The sequence below is a fragment of the Hibiscus syriacus genome, unplaced genomic scaffold (assembly GCF_006381635.1).
Source record: "Hibiscus syriacus cultivar Baekdansim isolate YM2019G1 unplaced genomic scaffold, ASM638163v2 tig00003731_pilon, whole genome shotgun sequence".
NCBI classification, from domain to species: Eukaryota; Viridiplantae; Streptophyta; class Magnoliopsida; order Malvales; family Malvaceae; genus Hibiscus; species Hibiscus syriacus.
Window position 1 is genome coordinate 99,075 of NW_024061983.1, and position 18,165 is coordinate 117,239.

The window sequence follows — 18,165 nt, forward strand, 5'->3', positions numbered from 1 at the left end:
CTAATCCAGATCGGGTACTGCAGAGACGATGACGATTCTCCTAACCCAATTTGCTCCACTCGCAAACGCAAATGAATTAAGCTAAACCTTTTATCAAGTCATTATTGTAAAAATGGGTCATCCACAAAGCAAAAAGTCAACAACCCCTCCATTATTTAACCCATCTCAAGGTTTACCTAAAATCATTTTTAATAATCCTTGAAAATGACAAATAGAATTATTCCATTTTTTTCATATTAGTGTTACCCTTATTCATTCCCAATGTGTTCTATTTTTCCTTCCATTCAGTTAGTCAAATAAGGAAGTTAAGAAGGGCAAGTTAACCAGCTTGACCAAATCTCTAATTTCTTATGTGACAAATTCTCACAAGCATAATAAGTTTAGTACACCATATTGAGTAGATAGATAAATAACTCCAAGAAAATCATAGTTGAAATCCATTATAATAATACTTTTTGTAAAAAGACTTTTAATTTGATATTTTCTTTATTTTGAAATGTTCATAAAAAATTTAACAAAAGTATTCTGTCGGTGTTAATCAATAGTTGGGTTTGAATTCTAAAATTGAGAAATAAAGAGACTAAATTTCTGAAAATAAAAACAGGATTAAATTCCAAAATATATAAAGAGTACAAGGACTTGCAGCATATTTTAACCTGCTTAAAATTAGTAGATGTATTGTTTATAATTATAGTATTGTATTAAATAACTCTAAATTATTTAAGATTAAACGCTCATGCTCCTTATATTTCTGGTATTCGAACTCGATACCTCAAGAAATAGAAGAATTTTTTTATTAGTTTAGTAAATGAACAATAATTGGAGAGAAAGGGTTCCCACCATATCTTTGACTTTTTCTAACTCAAAAAAGGGCTTTACTTGAATTAAGGTTGATACAAGTTTTGAATAATTGTGTTACTTTTGTCGATTGCCTTTTCGATAATCATGCCGGAAAAGGCTTGAACAATTGTGTTGTTGCTTTTTTATTAGTTCTAGTAGTAAGATATATTCTATGTTAAAGAGAATATATTTAAAAAAAATGATAATGTAATACATTATTAATGAAAAGTAAAAACCAAAAAGATGATGACCACTCAATAATAATAATAGTAATAATAATAAGGGTAAAGTGCATAAATGGTCCCGACTATAGAGTATTATTTTATTAAGTCTATCGACTATTAAAAGTTATAAAAAGATCCTTTGACTATTGAGTGTTGCTTTGTCGGCTATTAAAAGTTACAAGATGATCACTCGACTATTTATTATGTTCCAATCTCGTCCTTTTTCGTTAAAAGTTGACGGTATTCTAAGCTGAATGTTTATAGAATCTCAAACGACTATCATATCTCAGTTTTGATATTTATCGATTTAATTTTATATAATCAAACAATACCCTAGAGTTGGAGGATTATTTGTGTACTTTACCCTAATAATAATTTCACACATAGGAAAAAGAAAAAAATTGATCACTTTTGATATTTATGGGTTTGATTTTATAAGATTCGAATTAATCGATTAATAGATTGGATATCGATGATTATCTAATAAAAACTTTACAAGAAGAAGAAGGGGTCGAAGGTTGTCACCCAAGAAAGACTTACCTAGAGAAAAATGGTGGATGCTGTGGACCATACAAATTTAACCTAGCCCCCTTTTTAACCTAGTTTTTCAACATGGAAAATGTCGTTCAATTTAACATTGGAAAAGGGCGTTGATTTAAAAAAAATCATAAAGTTGACCTACAAATAATTTAACTCATAAATAAATTTATTAGAAATTTTATAAAATTACTGAGAAGTTAAATGATATGTGTCCGTCAATAATCTATCATCATATATTTTTAAATAATATTTAAATAAATAAATAAGATTGATGGTGGATTAAAATGGATTATGAAGAAAGGTATGCAATATGATTTGCATGCATGACTTGTAATGTGGTAATATGGTTAAAAGGTAATATATATCTATATAATGAACATGGATAGTATTTAAAAAAGAAAAAACATGAATGAAGGTGAACAAAACTCGATTCGAAAAATCAATTTTTTACTCGAATTTATTTTGAGTTGTAATTTCATAAATTCGACTCGACTTGAAAAAAGTTTAAGTTCAAGACGAGTTATAAAATGCAACTCGAATAACTTGAAATTTTTAATAATTAGTGGATTAATTTTCATGTTTGAGACGAGTCTCTCGTCTTTGTATGATATATGTATATCACATATGAAAAAAATATGAAAAAATATATTTATATTGTATGTGGTCATAAAAAGTCATTTAAATTAAAATCAAATAATATTATAATATTATAAATATTTACAACTAAATTTAAATAGAAACATGAAAACTAAACTCGATTAAAAAAAATTTCAAAATCAAGTTTGAGTTATAAAATGAGATTCTTCCTCTCGAAATTTTTTGACTCGAACACCCCTAAACATGGATTTAACAACTGGGATTGGGAAAGGCCAAATCAACCGGTTGAAAGGGAACTGATTAATTCCACAATTAAAACAAAGGGAGGATTGTTTGGTGTTTGTTGATAGAAGCAATTGACTTATTTCCCCTAACCTCCATTCATTCACGAAACCATCTATGGATAAAAAAGTGATAAAATTATATTTTGAGATATAAAATCTTACGTTATGAAAATAAATTTATAATATTTTAGAGATATAAAAAAGCATATTTATAATATTTATAATTTATATATTTTGTGACATATCACCTATTTATATTAAGAAATATCAGTTTACGTTTTATTTAATTTAAAAATATTAAATTTTGTTGCACTATTGTTTATATATGTTAAATTTTGATTAATGCCGAAAATTTTAATTAGTATGTACGTTTTAATATATTTTCACGTATGTTATTTTTGGTTTGATAATTTAATAAATAGGTTGAGTGGACCTTTAAAATTTAAAACCCATTCTGTTGACGTTTCTTATCTTTGGGTTGTGTTGTTCTTCCAGGGCCAGGCTCAGTGGTCAACTTTGATGAGGGAAAGTAAAATAGAAAAAAGAGAACAAAAATAATATATTTATATTAATTATTAAAGTTTTAAGGAAAGCTATAAGTTTAAATGTTGACGTTGTAAATAAAATACATCGGATTAAAAGGATCAATGTAATAATAAATATTACTCGATCCAGATTAATCGATCAATAAGTCAAATATAAGTAATTATATTAAAAAGTTAAATTTGATAGCATAAGTTATTGAATACAAATTAAATAAAGAAATTACTAAAATTCTCTTACTTAAATGATAATTAGTAGAAAATTATTCGGTTTATAAACCGTATAAATTTTAATTTACATACGCATGTCTATTTTAATATCACCTGTTTTGTTTAGAGTTTTATATTTTAAAATTTAACGTTAACGTTTTAGGATTAGAATTTTAGTGTTAAGGGTTAAACCTATGTAAAATAGCTTTTATATATGTGTATTAGACAATAGTTTATAATTAATTTTATTATTTTTATATAATCTTTAAATTAAAAATAAGTTATGGAAAGATCAAGTATGAGATTAATGATTTTATATAAAAATTCTTCGTCACTTCACTTATTATAATTTAATAAATATTTTTCATTAATATTAATATATATAATATTTTATTTCACTCACATGGTGAATATGATAAGATTTAATATATATAAAATTTTAATTTATTTGATATCTTACTACAAAATTTAGTTTTGAAAAACACTGAAACTATATCTGGAGATGAAAGCCAAGGGTGGAGAGATCCTCTGTGACACAGTTCAATTTGTTAACAACCAGGGATGAATCGGACTCAAACACCACCTTTTTCCATTGATTCTCACAAGCAAACTTTAAACCAGCAACAAAAGCATGTATTTTCCCCAATCCGACTTCCACACAGGAAAGAGAGGAAATAGTCATACCACGCAACGGCAGTCCCGTCGAGTCGCGAGCAATAACACCCACAGTGGCTAACCTCTGTTGGGAACTAAAGGCGCCATCAACGTTGACCTTGACAAAACTATGAACGAGAGGTATCCAACGGCCATTATCGGCCTGCATAGAAGACCCCGAGTGATAAGGAGGATGCGTCCTGTTACCAGCAGAAAAAGCCCTGGCCGATGAGTGATGACGTGGTTTGGTTTGAGCACAGTTGTTCCGGGCCGAAAGATTCTCCTGTTGTAGCAACTTAGCGTTGGTCGCGATAAGCCATAGAGGTTGCAATTTGTCGTCATAAGTCTTGGTATTGCGACCGTTCCACACAATCCAGAGAAGAACTATGAACCCTACAAAATCGCCCACACCAAGTGTAGATAAAATCGCTTCTAACTAGAGTTAATTAGAAATGATCTGGTTAGATAGAAAGTTACCACAATAAACTGCTAAGGCAAATGTTGCCTGGACATACAAACAATCTCTCAACGCATGCAGTATAGTTTCCTCCTCCAAACAACACATGGGACATAAACCATCTCTTATACTTGCCTCCCAAAGTTGGCGTCCTACAGGGAGGCCTCCGTGCGCCGCACGCCAAGTGAAAACTCGTATCTTTGGTAGAACCTGCAGCTTCGCAATCGTTCTCCACACTCTAAACGTTGTCTCTGTAGAATGGGTCGGACGTTGGAGCCACCAATATCCTGACCTAACGAAGTAGACTCTTGAATTGTGGTTACCCCAACTGGGAAGATTAACATGCATAAATATCGTAGCTCAGAACCGGTCCATGGGGATAGAGGAATAATCACCATTGATGGAAACCCTTGAAAACCCTCCCCATTTGTCCTAAACTAAATTTAACTTACTATTCATTCATGTACGCCAATAGAATGCACCGAAAAATGTTTGAATTGCTTTGTGGATGTCTTTCCAAGCGTACGAGCTCGTCCCCCAACCTTAGCGGTAAGGATATCTACATGGGGAAAGTATTTCATCCTCAGAACACGAGAAAGTATGCAATTAGGATGCGTAATGAGCCGCCAAATATGTTTACCCAGCATAGCCAAGTTAAACGTATGTAGGTCACCATCACAAAAAATAAGATTTTTAGTGACAATTTAATTGTGACATTAAATTATTTCGTCACAGAAAATATGATATTTGTGTCAAAAAAAATATTTTTGTCTCTTTTAAAATGAGTAATTGCGACTTATTTTTTTAGTCACTTTTTAAGTAATAATTGAGACAATTTTAAAGTACATCACAAGTAACTGATCACTAATAGTATTATATTGTGACAAAAAACAAGTTGTCATTATTAATTAGTCACTAATAATAGGGTCGAATTGGCACCAACTTATTTTTCGAGAGGAAAATTGTAATAGTGACAATATATTAAGTAGTCACTATTATCATTTATAATTGTGATGAAAACATTTTGTCACTAATCATTGTTGGTGATTTGTGATGACAATTATTTTTGTTACAATTTAAGTGAATAATTGTGTCATATTTCTATTTGGTCACTATAAACTTTGAAAGTATAATTTAATCTTCAATTATGATTAATTTTAAAAAAAAATATTATTTTTTATATTTAACATATGATCTTTATTGAGATATATGTGAATTTTGCTAACATCAATTAATTATTAGTACTTTTTTTAAATTTAAGAATTCCACCACAAGGGGTTAATACATTGTTAAATATTATTATTTTATTTTATTAAATACAATTTAAGGACACTTGATATTATTTTAGGTTTAAATCTTAATATTTATATGTTTATATTTTAAAACCAACCTAATTATTGTTTATATTTTTCTTCCGCAAACATATTTTATATGAGAAATTATAAAAAAATTAATTAAATTATTAAAATGATAATGAATATTATAATTAACATAAAATAAATAAAATTAATCCTAAAAATAGTTTGACCTAAATATTATTTTTTGTCAAAAACAAATATTTCTTTCTTAGCACAATGAGTAAGCGTTGCACTTTTAACATGAAGGTTCCAGGTTCGATGTTCTTGAAAGCCATGTATTATATTAATTTATTAAAGAATAACACGTGGAATCATCAACCAGTTGGTCTAGTATGATGACACACTAGATCCTTTAATCAAATCAGATTAGGGTGATATGACAATGATTATAATGTAAGTTCCTATAAAAGACGATTACAAATAAAAATTGGAATATATCTACTATAATTAATTTAAAAATAAATATTTTATTTTAATTAATCAATTTAATTATGTAATTGTGATAAAATATTTGTCACTAATGAGAATAATATTACTTTCTAAATTGTTTAACTGTTATTAATCTTTTTGTGTCAAAAAAATGTAGTCACAAAAAACATAAGTAATTGTGATAAAATTAAATAAATCGTCACTAATATAATAGTAACAGAGTTATTAGTGACGACAATTGACAATTCAAAATTTTTGTCACTATGATATTCAATGACTAAATTTGATACTTTTTGTGATCATTCTTAATGTCTCTGAAAATATAATTTCTTGTAGTGTACGTAATGCTAAACCCTTTGTCTCTTTAGTTTGCAGATAGTTGGTCATGTTGGATCTCTCCTTAATTGGAGAGGTTATATAAAATTCTAGAGCTTTCTGGAGAAGTGTAGAATTTTCTAGAACATTCCGGAGAACTCTAGATAAGTGTAGAACTCTCTAGAAGCTTGTGGAAGAATGTAGAATCCTCTGGAATATTCTAGAGATGTGTGGAACCTTATGGAAGAGTATGAAAGAATATGGAAGGGAGTGGAAGAGTGTAGAACTTCTTCGAGTGTGTGGAGCATTCTAGATAATTAATCTCCACCCTTGGATGTAAGTAATCTCCACCATTCATTGTGGAAGTGGAGTATTATAAATAGGGGTGAGAAACTTTATTCCTAACCATAAAAAAAATCCAAGAACACTAAGAGAATCCACTTCTTAAAGTGAGAAACTAGAGAGTTAGAGAGCCTCTTTGAGAGAGAAGAGAGATAGCTTGAAAAGTCTTTATCCTCAAGCTTGAGTGAGCCACCAAGTGTGAGTAAAATCTTGTGAACACATCCTTGTAATCATACTATTCTTTTGTATAGTGGAAGAATCTCCAAATTGGAGAATTATACTCTTGTGCTCTCTTTACTATCCTTAATCTCTAACTGCTTCTCTTAACTTCACGAAGCAGGAAAGACCGTGATTCCCAACATGTCATGCAATATCATTGATGATGCTGTGTGAGTTGAGGATGAGACAACGACATATTATGACATGATTAAAAATGAAAAAGGACATAGATTTACAACTTACACACATTATGATAAGATGTTTGATCCTTATGGTACAAATTTGGGCTATCCACGACGTTCTCAAACATGCATGGAGGGTAGGAATAAGGAAACTAAGATTAGAGTTCGATTGCATGGATTAAGCAAAGTGATTAAGGACGATGTTTGGATACTAGAAGGGAACTCGATAGCTAAAGCTATTCGTAAGTTATTGAAGCATGATTGAGAAATTAAGATCCGACATGTGAGAAGGAACCAAAAAAAGTAGCCGATAGTTTAACAAGAGCTGAATGGTGGATCAGTCGGGATCAAATTTGAGTCTCCCTCAAACTATGTTTTGGAATAACTCCAAAAGATGACTTCAACTTAGCATGAGTTGATTTGATAGTTTCTATCATAAAAAAATCAAGGTAAACTACATATTTAATACTTAAACTATTATTTTTATCTCATTTTGGTATCTAAACTTCATTTCTTTTTTCAAGATCAATTTAAGTTTTATTTTAATATACTACCGTTAAAAACTTAACGGTGATATTGACATGTCACCATAATATAATGTCACATCATCATTAAAAAATAAAAATTCTGTGTAAGCAGTTCCGTTAATTTTTAATGATGAGATATCAACTTGAAACCTAAACTAAACACTAAATTTGGTTTTAAAATAATAAAATTTAGGTAACAAAAAATAATAAAATTAATAGGTTTAGTACTAAACGTGTAATTTATCTGAAACAATTCTCGGTTATATTTGAATCATCTTCATTATACCATTAACAAAAATAATGATGTAATAATTTAAATCATAATCATAAATGATTTAATAAATTTATTTTTTATATTTATAAATTATATCTATATCATTATGACATTCATTTTAAAAACTCAAAAATATAAAAAAATAAAAAATAAAAATAATTATATGGATGAATTCCCTTGTACCTTCAAAAACATTTTACATCGCTAGTTGAAAAAACCTTAAAAAGTATGCCGAAAATTTCGTTGACATCCAAAACAAAAATAGAAATAAGTTATTAAATCAGTATTTTTTATTATTTTTTAAGGAAATGTTATTAACTTAACTTATGAGATAAATGGAATTTTAGAAAACAATAAAAAGTTTTTATTTATATATTTTAAATTCCACCACTGGTTCAGTTGTTTTCGACACTCAAAAACATTTCAGATTTCCTCTCCCTTTCCCCTAGTCCATTTTATCACCGGAAAATGAGGAGGGCCGGCGATTTTTCGACGTTCGTATTCGTCGGAGTTTTGATCCTCAATTGCCTTTCCTATGTTACATCCGACGCTTCCGATCACCGTTACAAAGACGGTGAACCTGTCCCACTTTACGCCAATAAGGTTGGCCCCTTCCACAATCCAAGGTAATCCTATCGTTTCGTGTTTCTATTGGTAAATCGGAGTTTACTTCTGAGTGTCGTTCATCCTTCGCATCCCGAATCACAATGCTTTTATTTTCGTTTCATGATACCGTTTTTTGGAGTATTTAAATTAACTTCAACTGAATTCTGATCTCATTGCGTTTGACACGTTGTTTTGTTTTTTCATTTAAATTAGCTTTTTTTAATTTGCTTTGTTTGTTTCCAGTGAAACCTATCGCTACTTTGATCTGCCATTCTGTTCTCCAGGTGCTTTTTTTCTCTTTTAATTTTTTTGTTAATTTGTTACCTTAACCAATTTAATTTGGATTTCAATAAAATGTTATAATTTTCCAATGGAATTTAGATCTTGTAACGGAGAAAAAAGAAGCTTTAGGTGAGGTTTTGAATGGAGATCGACTTGTTAGTGCTCCTTATAAATTGAATTTTAAAGAGGAAAAAGATTCTTCTGTTGTTTGTAAGAAGAATCTCTCTAAAGATGAGGTTGCCTATTTTCGAAAGGCAGTTGACAAGGACTATTATTTCCAAATGTACTATGATGATTTGCCAATCTGGGGTTTTATTGGAAAAGTTGATAAGGAAGGCAAAACTGATCCAAGCGAGTACAAGTATTTCCTTTTCAAGCATATCCAGTTCGACGTCCTTTATAACAAAGACCGTGTTATTGAGGTCAACGCAAGGATGGATCCTCATTCGCTTGTGGACTTGACCGAGGATAAGGAAGTTGATGCTGAGTTTATGTATTCTGTGAAATGGAAGGAAACTGATACTCCTTTCGAGAAGAGGATGGACAAGTATTCTATGTCTTCTTCTTTGCCACATCATTTGGAGATTCATTGGTTTTCGATTATAAACTCTTGTGTTACTGTTCTCCTTTTGACTGGTTTCCTTGCAACGATTCTCATGCGGGTCTTGAAGAATGATTTCATCAAGTGAGATCTATTAAATCTATTTGTACATTTTCTCATATTTTTGTTATTTCTCCTTTGTCATTGGTTGCTTTAAATGTTCGATTTGTTATGAAAGGTATGGGCAAGATGAAGAAGCAGCTGATGACCAAGAGGAAACTGGATGGAAGTATATTCATGGAGATGTATTCCGGTTTCCAAAGTACAAATCTTTATTTGCTGCTTGTCTTGGATCTGGAACACAGCTATTTACTTTGTAAGGATCCCATGTATTTGGCATTTATGTTCTTTCAGATTTGTGGACTAGAGATGTGTTGATGTTCCTCTATCTAGTTTCTGATCCTTTGTATAATTATCAGAACGGTTTTCATTTTTATGCTTGCATTGGTTGGTGTCTTTTATCCATACAATCGAGGAGCTCTATTCACTGCCCTGGTGGTCATATATGCACTTACATCAGGAATTGCAGGATATACAGCAACTTCTTTCTACTGTCAGCTTGAAGGAAACAACTGGGTAGGTATAGATGGAGTTTGTTAGTTTGGAATTTTCAATGTGATGCTACTATAATTTTGTCTTTGGTAATGTATTTATATCATTTCTCTGAATGACAGGTTAGGAATCTGTTATTGACTGGCTGCCTTTTCTGTGGTCCGTTGTTTCTCACATTCTGCTTCCTTAACACGGTTGCTATCGTATACAGTGCAACTGCTGCACTGCCTTTTGGAACTATTGTAGTAATAGTCCTTATATGGACACTAGTGACATCTCCATTGCTTGTTCTGGGTGGAATTGCTGGCAAAAATAGCAAGGCAGAGTTTCAAGCTCCGTGCCGCACCACAAAATATCCTCGAGAGATTCCACCATTGCCTTGGTACAGGAGTGCCATCCCTCAGATGGCAATGGCTGGATTTCTTCCATTTAGTGCTATCTATATCGAGCTTTACTACATATTCGCCAGCGTCTGGGGCCACAGGATCTATACCATATACAGCATCTTGTTTATTGTCTTCATCATCCTTCTGATTGTCACTGCTTTATAACTGTGGCTTTGACATATTTCCAACTTGCTGCTGAAGATCATGAATGGTGGTGGAGGTACATAAGTTATCTAATTCTGCATTCACATCTATGCTTCTTTTCAGCCTTGCACTTCGTAAATGTTATAAAATTTGGAGTTTCATTCTATTATTCTCCCCTTTCGCTCTTCCAGTTTGCGGTTCATGAAAATTGTTTTGGCATTTTGATGAATATTGTGTTTAATTGAAGAATTGTCAAGAGAAAATTATTCTCTGTTAGCTTGGGGTTGGTTCATTTGTCCTCTTTATCGTGTTTGATTGTTGAATCTGTTTGATCATAACTTTTTTGTTCCGTTCAAACTTAGTGGTGGTATGGACTTTATTAATGATGACATTAAGCGTTACTAGTCTTTCACTTCACTAATCCGAGTCTCTAATTTGTTACAGGTCTTTCATCTGTGGTGGATCAACCGGCATCTTTATCTATGCCTACTGCTTGTATTATTACTACGCTCGATCTGACATGTCTGGCTTTATGCAAACCTCGTTCTTCTTTGGTTATATGGCCTGCATCTGCTACGGATTCTTCCTCATGCTCGGGACAGTTGGTTTCCGTGCCTCGCTACTCTTTGTCCGTCACATATACAGGTCCATCAAATGCGAGTAACAGGCTTGATTTCATTTCCATCCATTCTGTCATAGAAAATTCTCTATGATTTTTGGTAGATATTTAGCTGGAAAATTGTCGGCTATCAAGTTGTTGGTGCATATGGGTGGCATAGGGCATCGGATTAACTTCTAGGGGTTCTACCACGAGACAGATTTGTTTAGGCTGTTATTTTTACACTTTTACCATATAAAATTGATCCTTTTTACTTAATGAATGCATCTTGTAGCAGTTATTTTAATTTTACTAATGTTTGTAGCTATTTTAAGTGTAATAAGCGTTATCAAGTGGATATGAATGAAAAGTAGTCATATTTACCTAATTAAACTCGAATAACTCGAATATTCGGAAGTTGGCATTGAATATGAATGGTAAGATTCAATTATTCTTTTTACTTTTGAATATAACATTTTTTTATTAATTTTTTACAAGACAGTATTTATTCAAAGATAATGAAATGGACGTTGACGATGTTTAGATTTTATGCATTATTGCACGTTTAAACGTGTTTGAATTTGTGGTCTCATTTTAGTATTGCTGGAAAATATTAAGTCAGCTCAAATAATTATTAAAATAAGAGTGAAGCACACAAGTATTCCTTTAGCTATATGAACATTTTTGTTGAGTTTTTCAACTATAAAATATTATAAAATGATAACCAATTTTTAAAAAAAAAGTTTATAAAATTGATGTAATAATAAATTATTTTCTCAGTTTTTACACTTTATTTTAATTCTAATTCTAAAAACTTAATTTTCAACATTTAAATGTTTTATCATTTAATCCATCTTTCTATATTTTTTAAATTGGCATCCCTCCCCTTTAGCTCCTCCATCGTTCCATTTTGCAGTTATGATTAATAAGTATAAAATCACTAACACAATCAGATGACAACTAGGGTTGTAAGTGGACAGAGTGTTATATGAACTGTTCGTGAACCATTCGTATAACGTTCGTTTATGTTCGTTTGTTAAGCTAAATCAGCGAACATGAACAAAAATTTTATGTTCATTTAATAAACAAACGAACACGAACAGAGGTGTGTTCAGTTTGTTTATGAGCTCGCTTATCAACTTGTTCATTTATGTTCATGAATAAACTCGTTTACCCGATTCTCCTTTTCCTTTTATTTTTTACTCTTTAAATTTTGGTGAAGATAAGGATTAAATAGAACACATAATAAAAGTTGTATTTTAAACTATGAATTTTAAAGAGTTTAAGCATCAGTGGCGTAATTTTATCATTTTTTAGCTTGCAAATGAAATTAAAAATCGAATATATAAACTAACGATAAAAACAAACGCTAAACGAACATGTTCAGGAACCCGTTCGTGAACATATAAACGAACATGTTCGCGAACATTAAACGAACACTAAACGAACATATTCATGAACGTGTTCGTGAACATATAAATGAACACGTTCATGAACATTAAATGAACATGTTCGTGAACAATAAATAAACGAACACGAACATCTTTAAAAATAAATAAACGAACATGAACGTGAACACGATATTGAAAATTTAACTGAACAGGAACACCTTCAAAAATAAATAAACGAACACCAATATAACATTTTTCGTTCAAGCTCGGTTCATTTAAAAAACAGTTCGAATGTAGGAATTAACGTTCAATACTTTTGATTGGGGTTATAATTTGGGAATTATGGTAATCAATTTCAAAATTAGGGTTCTATAATTGGATTAATTGGAAAATCAAGATTATGGTTATTGTTAGGGTTTAGGAACAAGGGGATTAACGAAGGATGATTAGAGGGACACTCTCACACTGACATCCACGGCTATTGCTGGTGATGGCTCTGATAGCCAGTGATCATGAGTCACCACCCACCAGTGACGATTTGGTCCAAATTCGAAATAAAATAAAATTAATCAAGCTTACCTTCACGGGTTGTTTGCACGAACGGCGATGGACGGCGTCCACGTCGGGAGAGATGAATGCAATATTAAATCGACAGCAACAGAGGATATCGACTGTGGCCGGAATTTCAAAGTTCAAAGATTTAAAATAAATTAAGGTTTTTTAATTTAGGGATTATTATTTGATCTAATTATAATAAAAAAAATTAGATTAAAAATTAATATAATTAATATTGTATTTTAAATAAATTACAATTAGATTTTCAACTAAATTATAATTATACGGTGAGTACTTTATAATTTCAACATTTTATAAATTAATTTATCAGTGTTCATCGTTAGTAATGTTAATTACTACTCATCGGGAGTTCTAGAAATTTTCTTTAAAAACTAAGAATTTTATTTTTAAGAAAATAATATGTCATATATTTATTGAGTGATAATTTTTTATGACGTTAATAATTTGATCTTAAATAATAAGGTAAACTACGCACTTAATACCTAAACTATCAGTTTTTATCAATTTTAATACTTAAAATTTATTTTTTTAAATCATACTTAATATTTAATTTTTATTTCATTTTAGTATTAATGTCGTTAAAAGTTTAATATATTTAGTACCTAAACTATTAATTTTGATCTATTTTAGTAATAAATTTTAGATGTAAAATATAAAAATTATAAAAATATTTAGATGTAAAATATTAAAAACCTTAAACTACATAAATTTTTAAAAATTTCAAGAATAAAAATACTCCTAATAGCCTCCTCTATCCATCTTTGGGTCACTCTCATCCTGACTCATGTTAACTAAAACTAAACCCTCTCTCTCTCTCATCCTGACTCACGTTAATTAAAACTAAACCCTCTCTCTCTCTCTCTCTCCCTCTCTCTCGCTCCCCTCTCCCTTTCCCTCTCTTTCTCTCTCCCTCTCTCTCCCTCTCCCTCTCTCTCTCTCTCTCTCTCTCTCCTCTCCCTCTCCCTCTCCTCCCTCTATCTCTCCCTCTCTCCCCTCTCTCTCCTCCCTCTCTAAAGTAAATTGGACCCTTTAAAACCGAAACCTACGACTCGGTTGGAGATATTAAAAGAAGGAAAAGAGTATGAGTGGTTTATTTTTTTTTTTTTATATTTAAAAATAATCGATATGTTTTATTTATTAAAAATTGTATTAATAAAGTCTTGTCAATTACAGACTAAATAAGACTATTGAAAATAAAATATAACAATGATTACATAGTGATAACCTGATAAACAAAATTATTAACAAGTGGAACAACGACGCACATAAACTTAACACACCAACAATTTCGAATATCAAAACATGAAAGAAAGAAACTTAAAGAAAAATTAAAATAATCAACAGAAAAAACGATCTCCCTTAACAACAATACGAGTGGTTTTATTGAATAATGGCATATGCAATACTGTCGGCTAGACTTAGAAACAACCTAAGCCAACAGCATACACTAAATGAAAATGCAAAGCAGGTACAATCACATCAGCAGAGCCCCAACTGAAGCTAACAGTGCTGTAACCAATTTCTCCTTGGCTTTACGTCAGTTTCCAATTCAAGATCCAACATGCATAGAATATTTTTTTTAAACATAATAATAGAAATGTAAAAATATTAATAAGTTATTTTTAAGAAATGATTTTAATAAAAATATATTCTGACGATTTACTTTTAAATTTTAATATTTATCATTTATGAACTTTTTTAAGTTGAAAAATACGGTAATACTAAACACATTTTTAATATAAGGATTGTTTTCTAACAAGAATTCAAATATTAAATTATGCTTTTATAAACATTATTTTTTATTAATTATAAACATTATTATATAGCTAAAAATCAATTTTAAACTTTATTTTCTAGAATACATACTCAACCAACAAAGTGCACAATAATTTTTATTTTAAATAATCTAGAATGATTATAAAATGAAATTTTATTAAAAAATAAACTACCGACAACATTCATACATTTTATATAGATGTGATTGTTTAAATTTAAATTTTTAAAAAATAATATATTTTATCACTTAAATCAATTAATGAATTTTAAAATAATTTATAAAATGCATTTAATAATTTCTGTTTTAAAACTAAATATATCATCTTTCTAATTTAACTCATGGAAACTAAAAGTGTATAATTTGTTTTTATACTTGGTATGATGAATTGATTAATAAAAATAAAATAGCTAATTAATCTGTTTTTTTTTCTTCTTCTTCTAGAAATAACCATCTTATTTACAATTTGCCATGAATTATATTTGGGTTTAACCATTTTCCGACACCCCTTTGTGATGTTCGTATAAATAGCCCGTAATATTCCAGAGTTTTCATCCTCTTCAACGTGATCTTGGAAACCTTGGAATTTATTTTGATGATGTGCATGGTTGCTCGAACCGGAAGGGAATTGCAGCGATACGACAACCTCGGCCGCCGCCAAGTTGTCGGGTGAGTCGCATCTCTCTGTCTGTCTGGGCCGGAAATCTGTTTGGCTTTGAGAAATTTGATTTAATTTGTTCAAAAATCGGGTGAATTTTTTTGCAGCTGCATTCCCTATAGATTCAAATGTCGCACCGACGGAACCATTACTAATGATTTGGAAGTTCTTGTCATCTCCTCCCAGAAAGGTCCTAAAATGATGTTTCCTAAGGTATATATTCATCCATTTCTCCTTTTTTTTTATTAAAAAAAAATAGACAAATTAAAGAATTAATTATTAAATTTGTTTGAGCAGACTAACCCTAAATCTGACGTATTGAAAATGAACAGGGAGGTTGGGAGATTGACGAATCCATAGAGGAAGCTGCTTTAAGAGAATCAATTGAAGAAGCTGGTGTTTTAGGCAACGTTGAGGTCGGTTTTATTAATTAATTCAACTCTTAATACTGCTTTTGCTTACATACGTAGATATTTATTTCATTTTTTATTTAGATAAGATTTGCATTTGAATATTCTAATTTATTACCCAAATTTATTTTATTTTGAAAATATAAATATAAATATTTGATGCGTTGTGGTTTTTATTGAACTAAAATGGTTAAATTATGGCTGGAAAACGAACAGTGTGAGTTGGGGAAATGGTACTTCATAAGCAAAAACCATGGCACATTTTATGAAGGTTGCATGTTTCCTTTGCTGGTCAAGGAAGAGCTCGACTTTTGGCCTGAGCAGCACGTCCGCCAAAGAGCATGGGTAACCTATTCTCTCTCACTTTATTTATTTATTTATTTTTCTTATCCATAATATATATTTTTTAAAAAATAATTATATTTATATCAAATATATATATATTGGTATTTAAGAAAAAGATTTAACTTGAATTAGATGAATGTGAAAGAAGCAAGGGACGTTTGCCAGCATTGGTGGATGAAAGAAGCCTTGGACATTCTGGTTCAAAGAGTCAACTCTTTGTAGCACCAACAACAAAGCACCAAATCTCTCTATTTTCATTGTTCCCAGCAAAATCTATGTATTTCTCAAAAATATTTCTTAATAATAATTATTTTATATATTGTTTGTAAAATTATAATTTTATGAGTGGGGTCTTAAGATGATAAGTATTGTGATTTTTTTTTTATTTCTGGACAAATATTTAGAATATTTGTCGTCATCTTAATACCACTTGTAAAATTATTCTACACCGATAATATATTTAATAAATTCTTTAAATTATATTTAATATTCATGTTTGAATATATGTGTTAAAAATAAATATTTTAAAAAATCCGAGTCTGATGAGAAAAAAATGTGACCCAAATGACCCTGATATTGTTTAAAATACTTTATAAAAATAAGAAATATAATATATTAAATTTAGTTGATGCATGATTTATATCATTGAATTTTTAAAATTTTTAATTATAGCATTAAATTTAGTTTCAACTTGAATTGTATCATTAAATTGTTAAGACCCAAATCGTGTTATGATATGGGCAAAATGACAATGTTTTGATGTGGCTACTAATGATTAAAATAATGTTGTTTTAAGTACTTAAATTTAAGAGTGTATCGATTTTGTCACTAATTTTTTAAATAATTTACTTGTTGGCTTGTACTTTTTCGACCGTCGTCAATACCTAATCAATCATTGTCTATCACAGATCATCTTTGTATCAGTATTGGTACTAAAGCGTTCACATTTCATCCATCTTTCTTCTCCTAATATTGATTTTTCACGAAATTCATTCAAAATCAATACAAAAAATGTGTTCATAACATAAAATGTCACATCATTATTTTGGACACATGTCATATGTCATGTTATTACTTATGTACAAGTAATTATCAAGTTTATATTTTAAGTATATAAAATATACCATGTTATAACAAACGTTGACCGTTAATTAATTAATAATTAAATCTAATAAATATTATTTTAGTTTAAAATAAAAAGTTAAAATTTAAATATTTTTTAGAAACTAGAGACCAAAATCAATATAGAAAGAAAATGAATTTTTATATACCCAGGGGAGCCAACCAGCTGGCTGACAAGATGGCACAAATTGGCCAAGATGGAGACCATAGCTTGACTGTGTTTATGCAACCGCCGCGCCAAGCTCAAAGTATTTATACTTCAGAAATGCCTTCCACGAGGAGGAGTGATACACACTGATTGCTCCAGTGTTACTTTTGTAACAAAAAAAAACATTACCTTTAATTTTTTAATTGTATGATCAAAATATATGATGATTTTTTAATGAACTTAGAAAAATCATATCTAATCTTTACTGATCTCCACCCAAAAATCATCTTCGAAATGGCTCTGGAATGGGTCGTGTTAGGGTACGCCGGGGGTGCAGAAACAATCATGTTGGTCCTCCTTACTCTACCGGGCCTCGACGGACTCCGCCGTGGCCTGATCGCGATGATGTGTCTTGGATGATTTGAAGGCTTCATCTGATGAGAATTATATGTTGTTTAAATTTCCACTTACCCGTTCGTTACTCTCATATTGTTTTGAAGCAAGTTGATTAATATTTTGCAATGTAGCTTCCGTTTACCTGTGTTACTAGGTTGGATACAAGTCTTGAATGTGTATAT

The 18,165-nt window shown here is 30.3% G+C and overlaps 2 protein-coding genes and 1 pseudogene across 2 annotated transcripts; 2 read left to right on the forward strand and 1 right to left on the reverse strand.

Moving 5' to 3' along the window:
- Window positions 1-3,727: 3,727 nt before the first annotated feature.
- Window positions 3,728-4,696, reverse strand: LOC120184223. The gene is made up of 2 exons (XM_039188743.1): window positions 4,369-4,696; window positions 3,728-4,284 (listed from the first exon to the last, which is right to left on the reverse strand). The coding sequence occupies exons 1-2, from the start codon at window positions 4,694-4,696 to the stop codon at window positions 3,728-3,730; spliced, it is 885 nt and encodes a 294-aa protein (XP_039044674.1).
- A 3,691-nt stretch (window positions 4,697-8,387) lies between these two features.
- On the forward strand, window positions 8,388-11,359 carry LOC120184346 (annotated as a pseudogene).
- Window positions 11,360-15,482: 4,123 nt separating this feature from the next.
- Window positions 15,483-16,576, forward strand: LOC120184377 (nudix hydrolase 18, mitochondrial-like). The gene is made up of 5 exons (XM_039188867.1): window positions 15,483-15,573; window positions 15,670-15,775; window positions 15,895-15,978; window positions 16,189-16,317; window positions 16,450-16,576. The coding sequence occupies exons 1-5, from the start codon at window positions 15,500-15,502 to the stop codon at window positions 16,537-16,539; spliced, it is 483 nt and encodes a 160-aa protein (XP_039044798.1). The 5' UTR covers window positions 15,483-15,499; the 3' UTR covers window positions 16,540-16,576.
- Window positions 16,577-18,165: the final 1,589 nt, after the last annotated feature.

Coding starts and splice junctions, on each gene's coding strand:
- LOC120184377 (XM_039188867.1), top strand. CDS start 15,500: ATGATGTGCATGGTTGCTCGAACCGGAAGGGAATTGCAGCGATACGAC. Junction 15,776..15,894: donor CTAAAATGATGTTTCCTAAG/GTATATATTCAT, acceptor GAAAATGAACAG/GGAGGTTGGGAGATTGACGA. Junction 15,979..16,188: donor GTGTTTTAGGCAACGTTGAG/GTCGGTTTTATT, acceptor GAAAACGAACAG/TGTGAGTTGGGGAAATGGTA.
- LOC120184223 (XM_039188743.1), bottom strand. CDS start 4,696: ATGCATGTTAATCTTCCCAGTTGGGGTAACCACAATTCAAGAGTCTAC. Junction 4,285..4,368: donor TGCCTTAGCAGTTTATTGTG/GTAACTTTCTAT, acceptor GCGATTTTGTAG/GGTTCATAGTTCTTCTCTGG.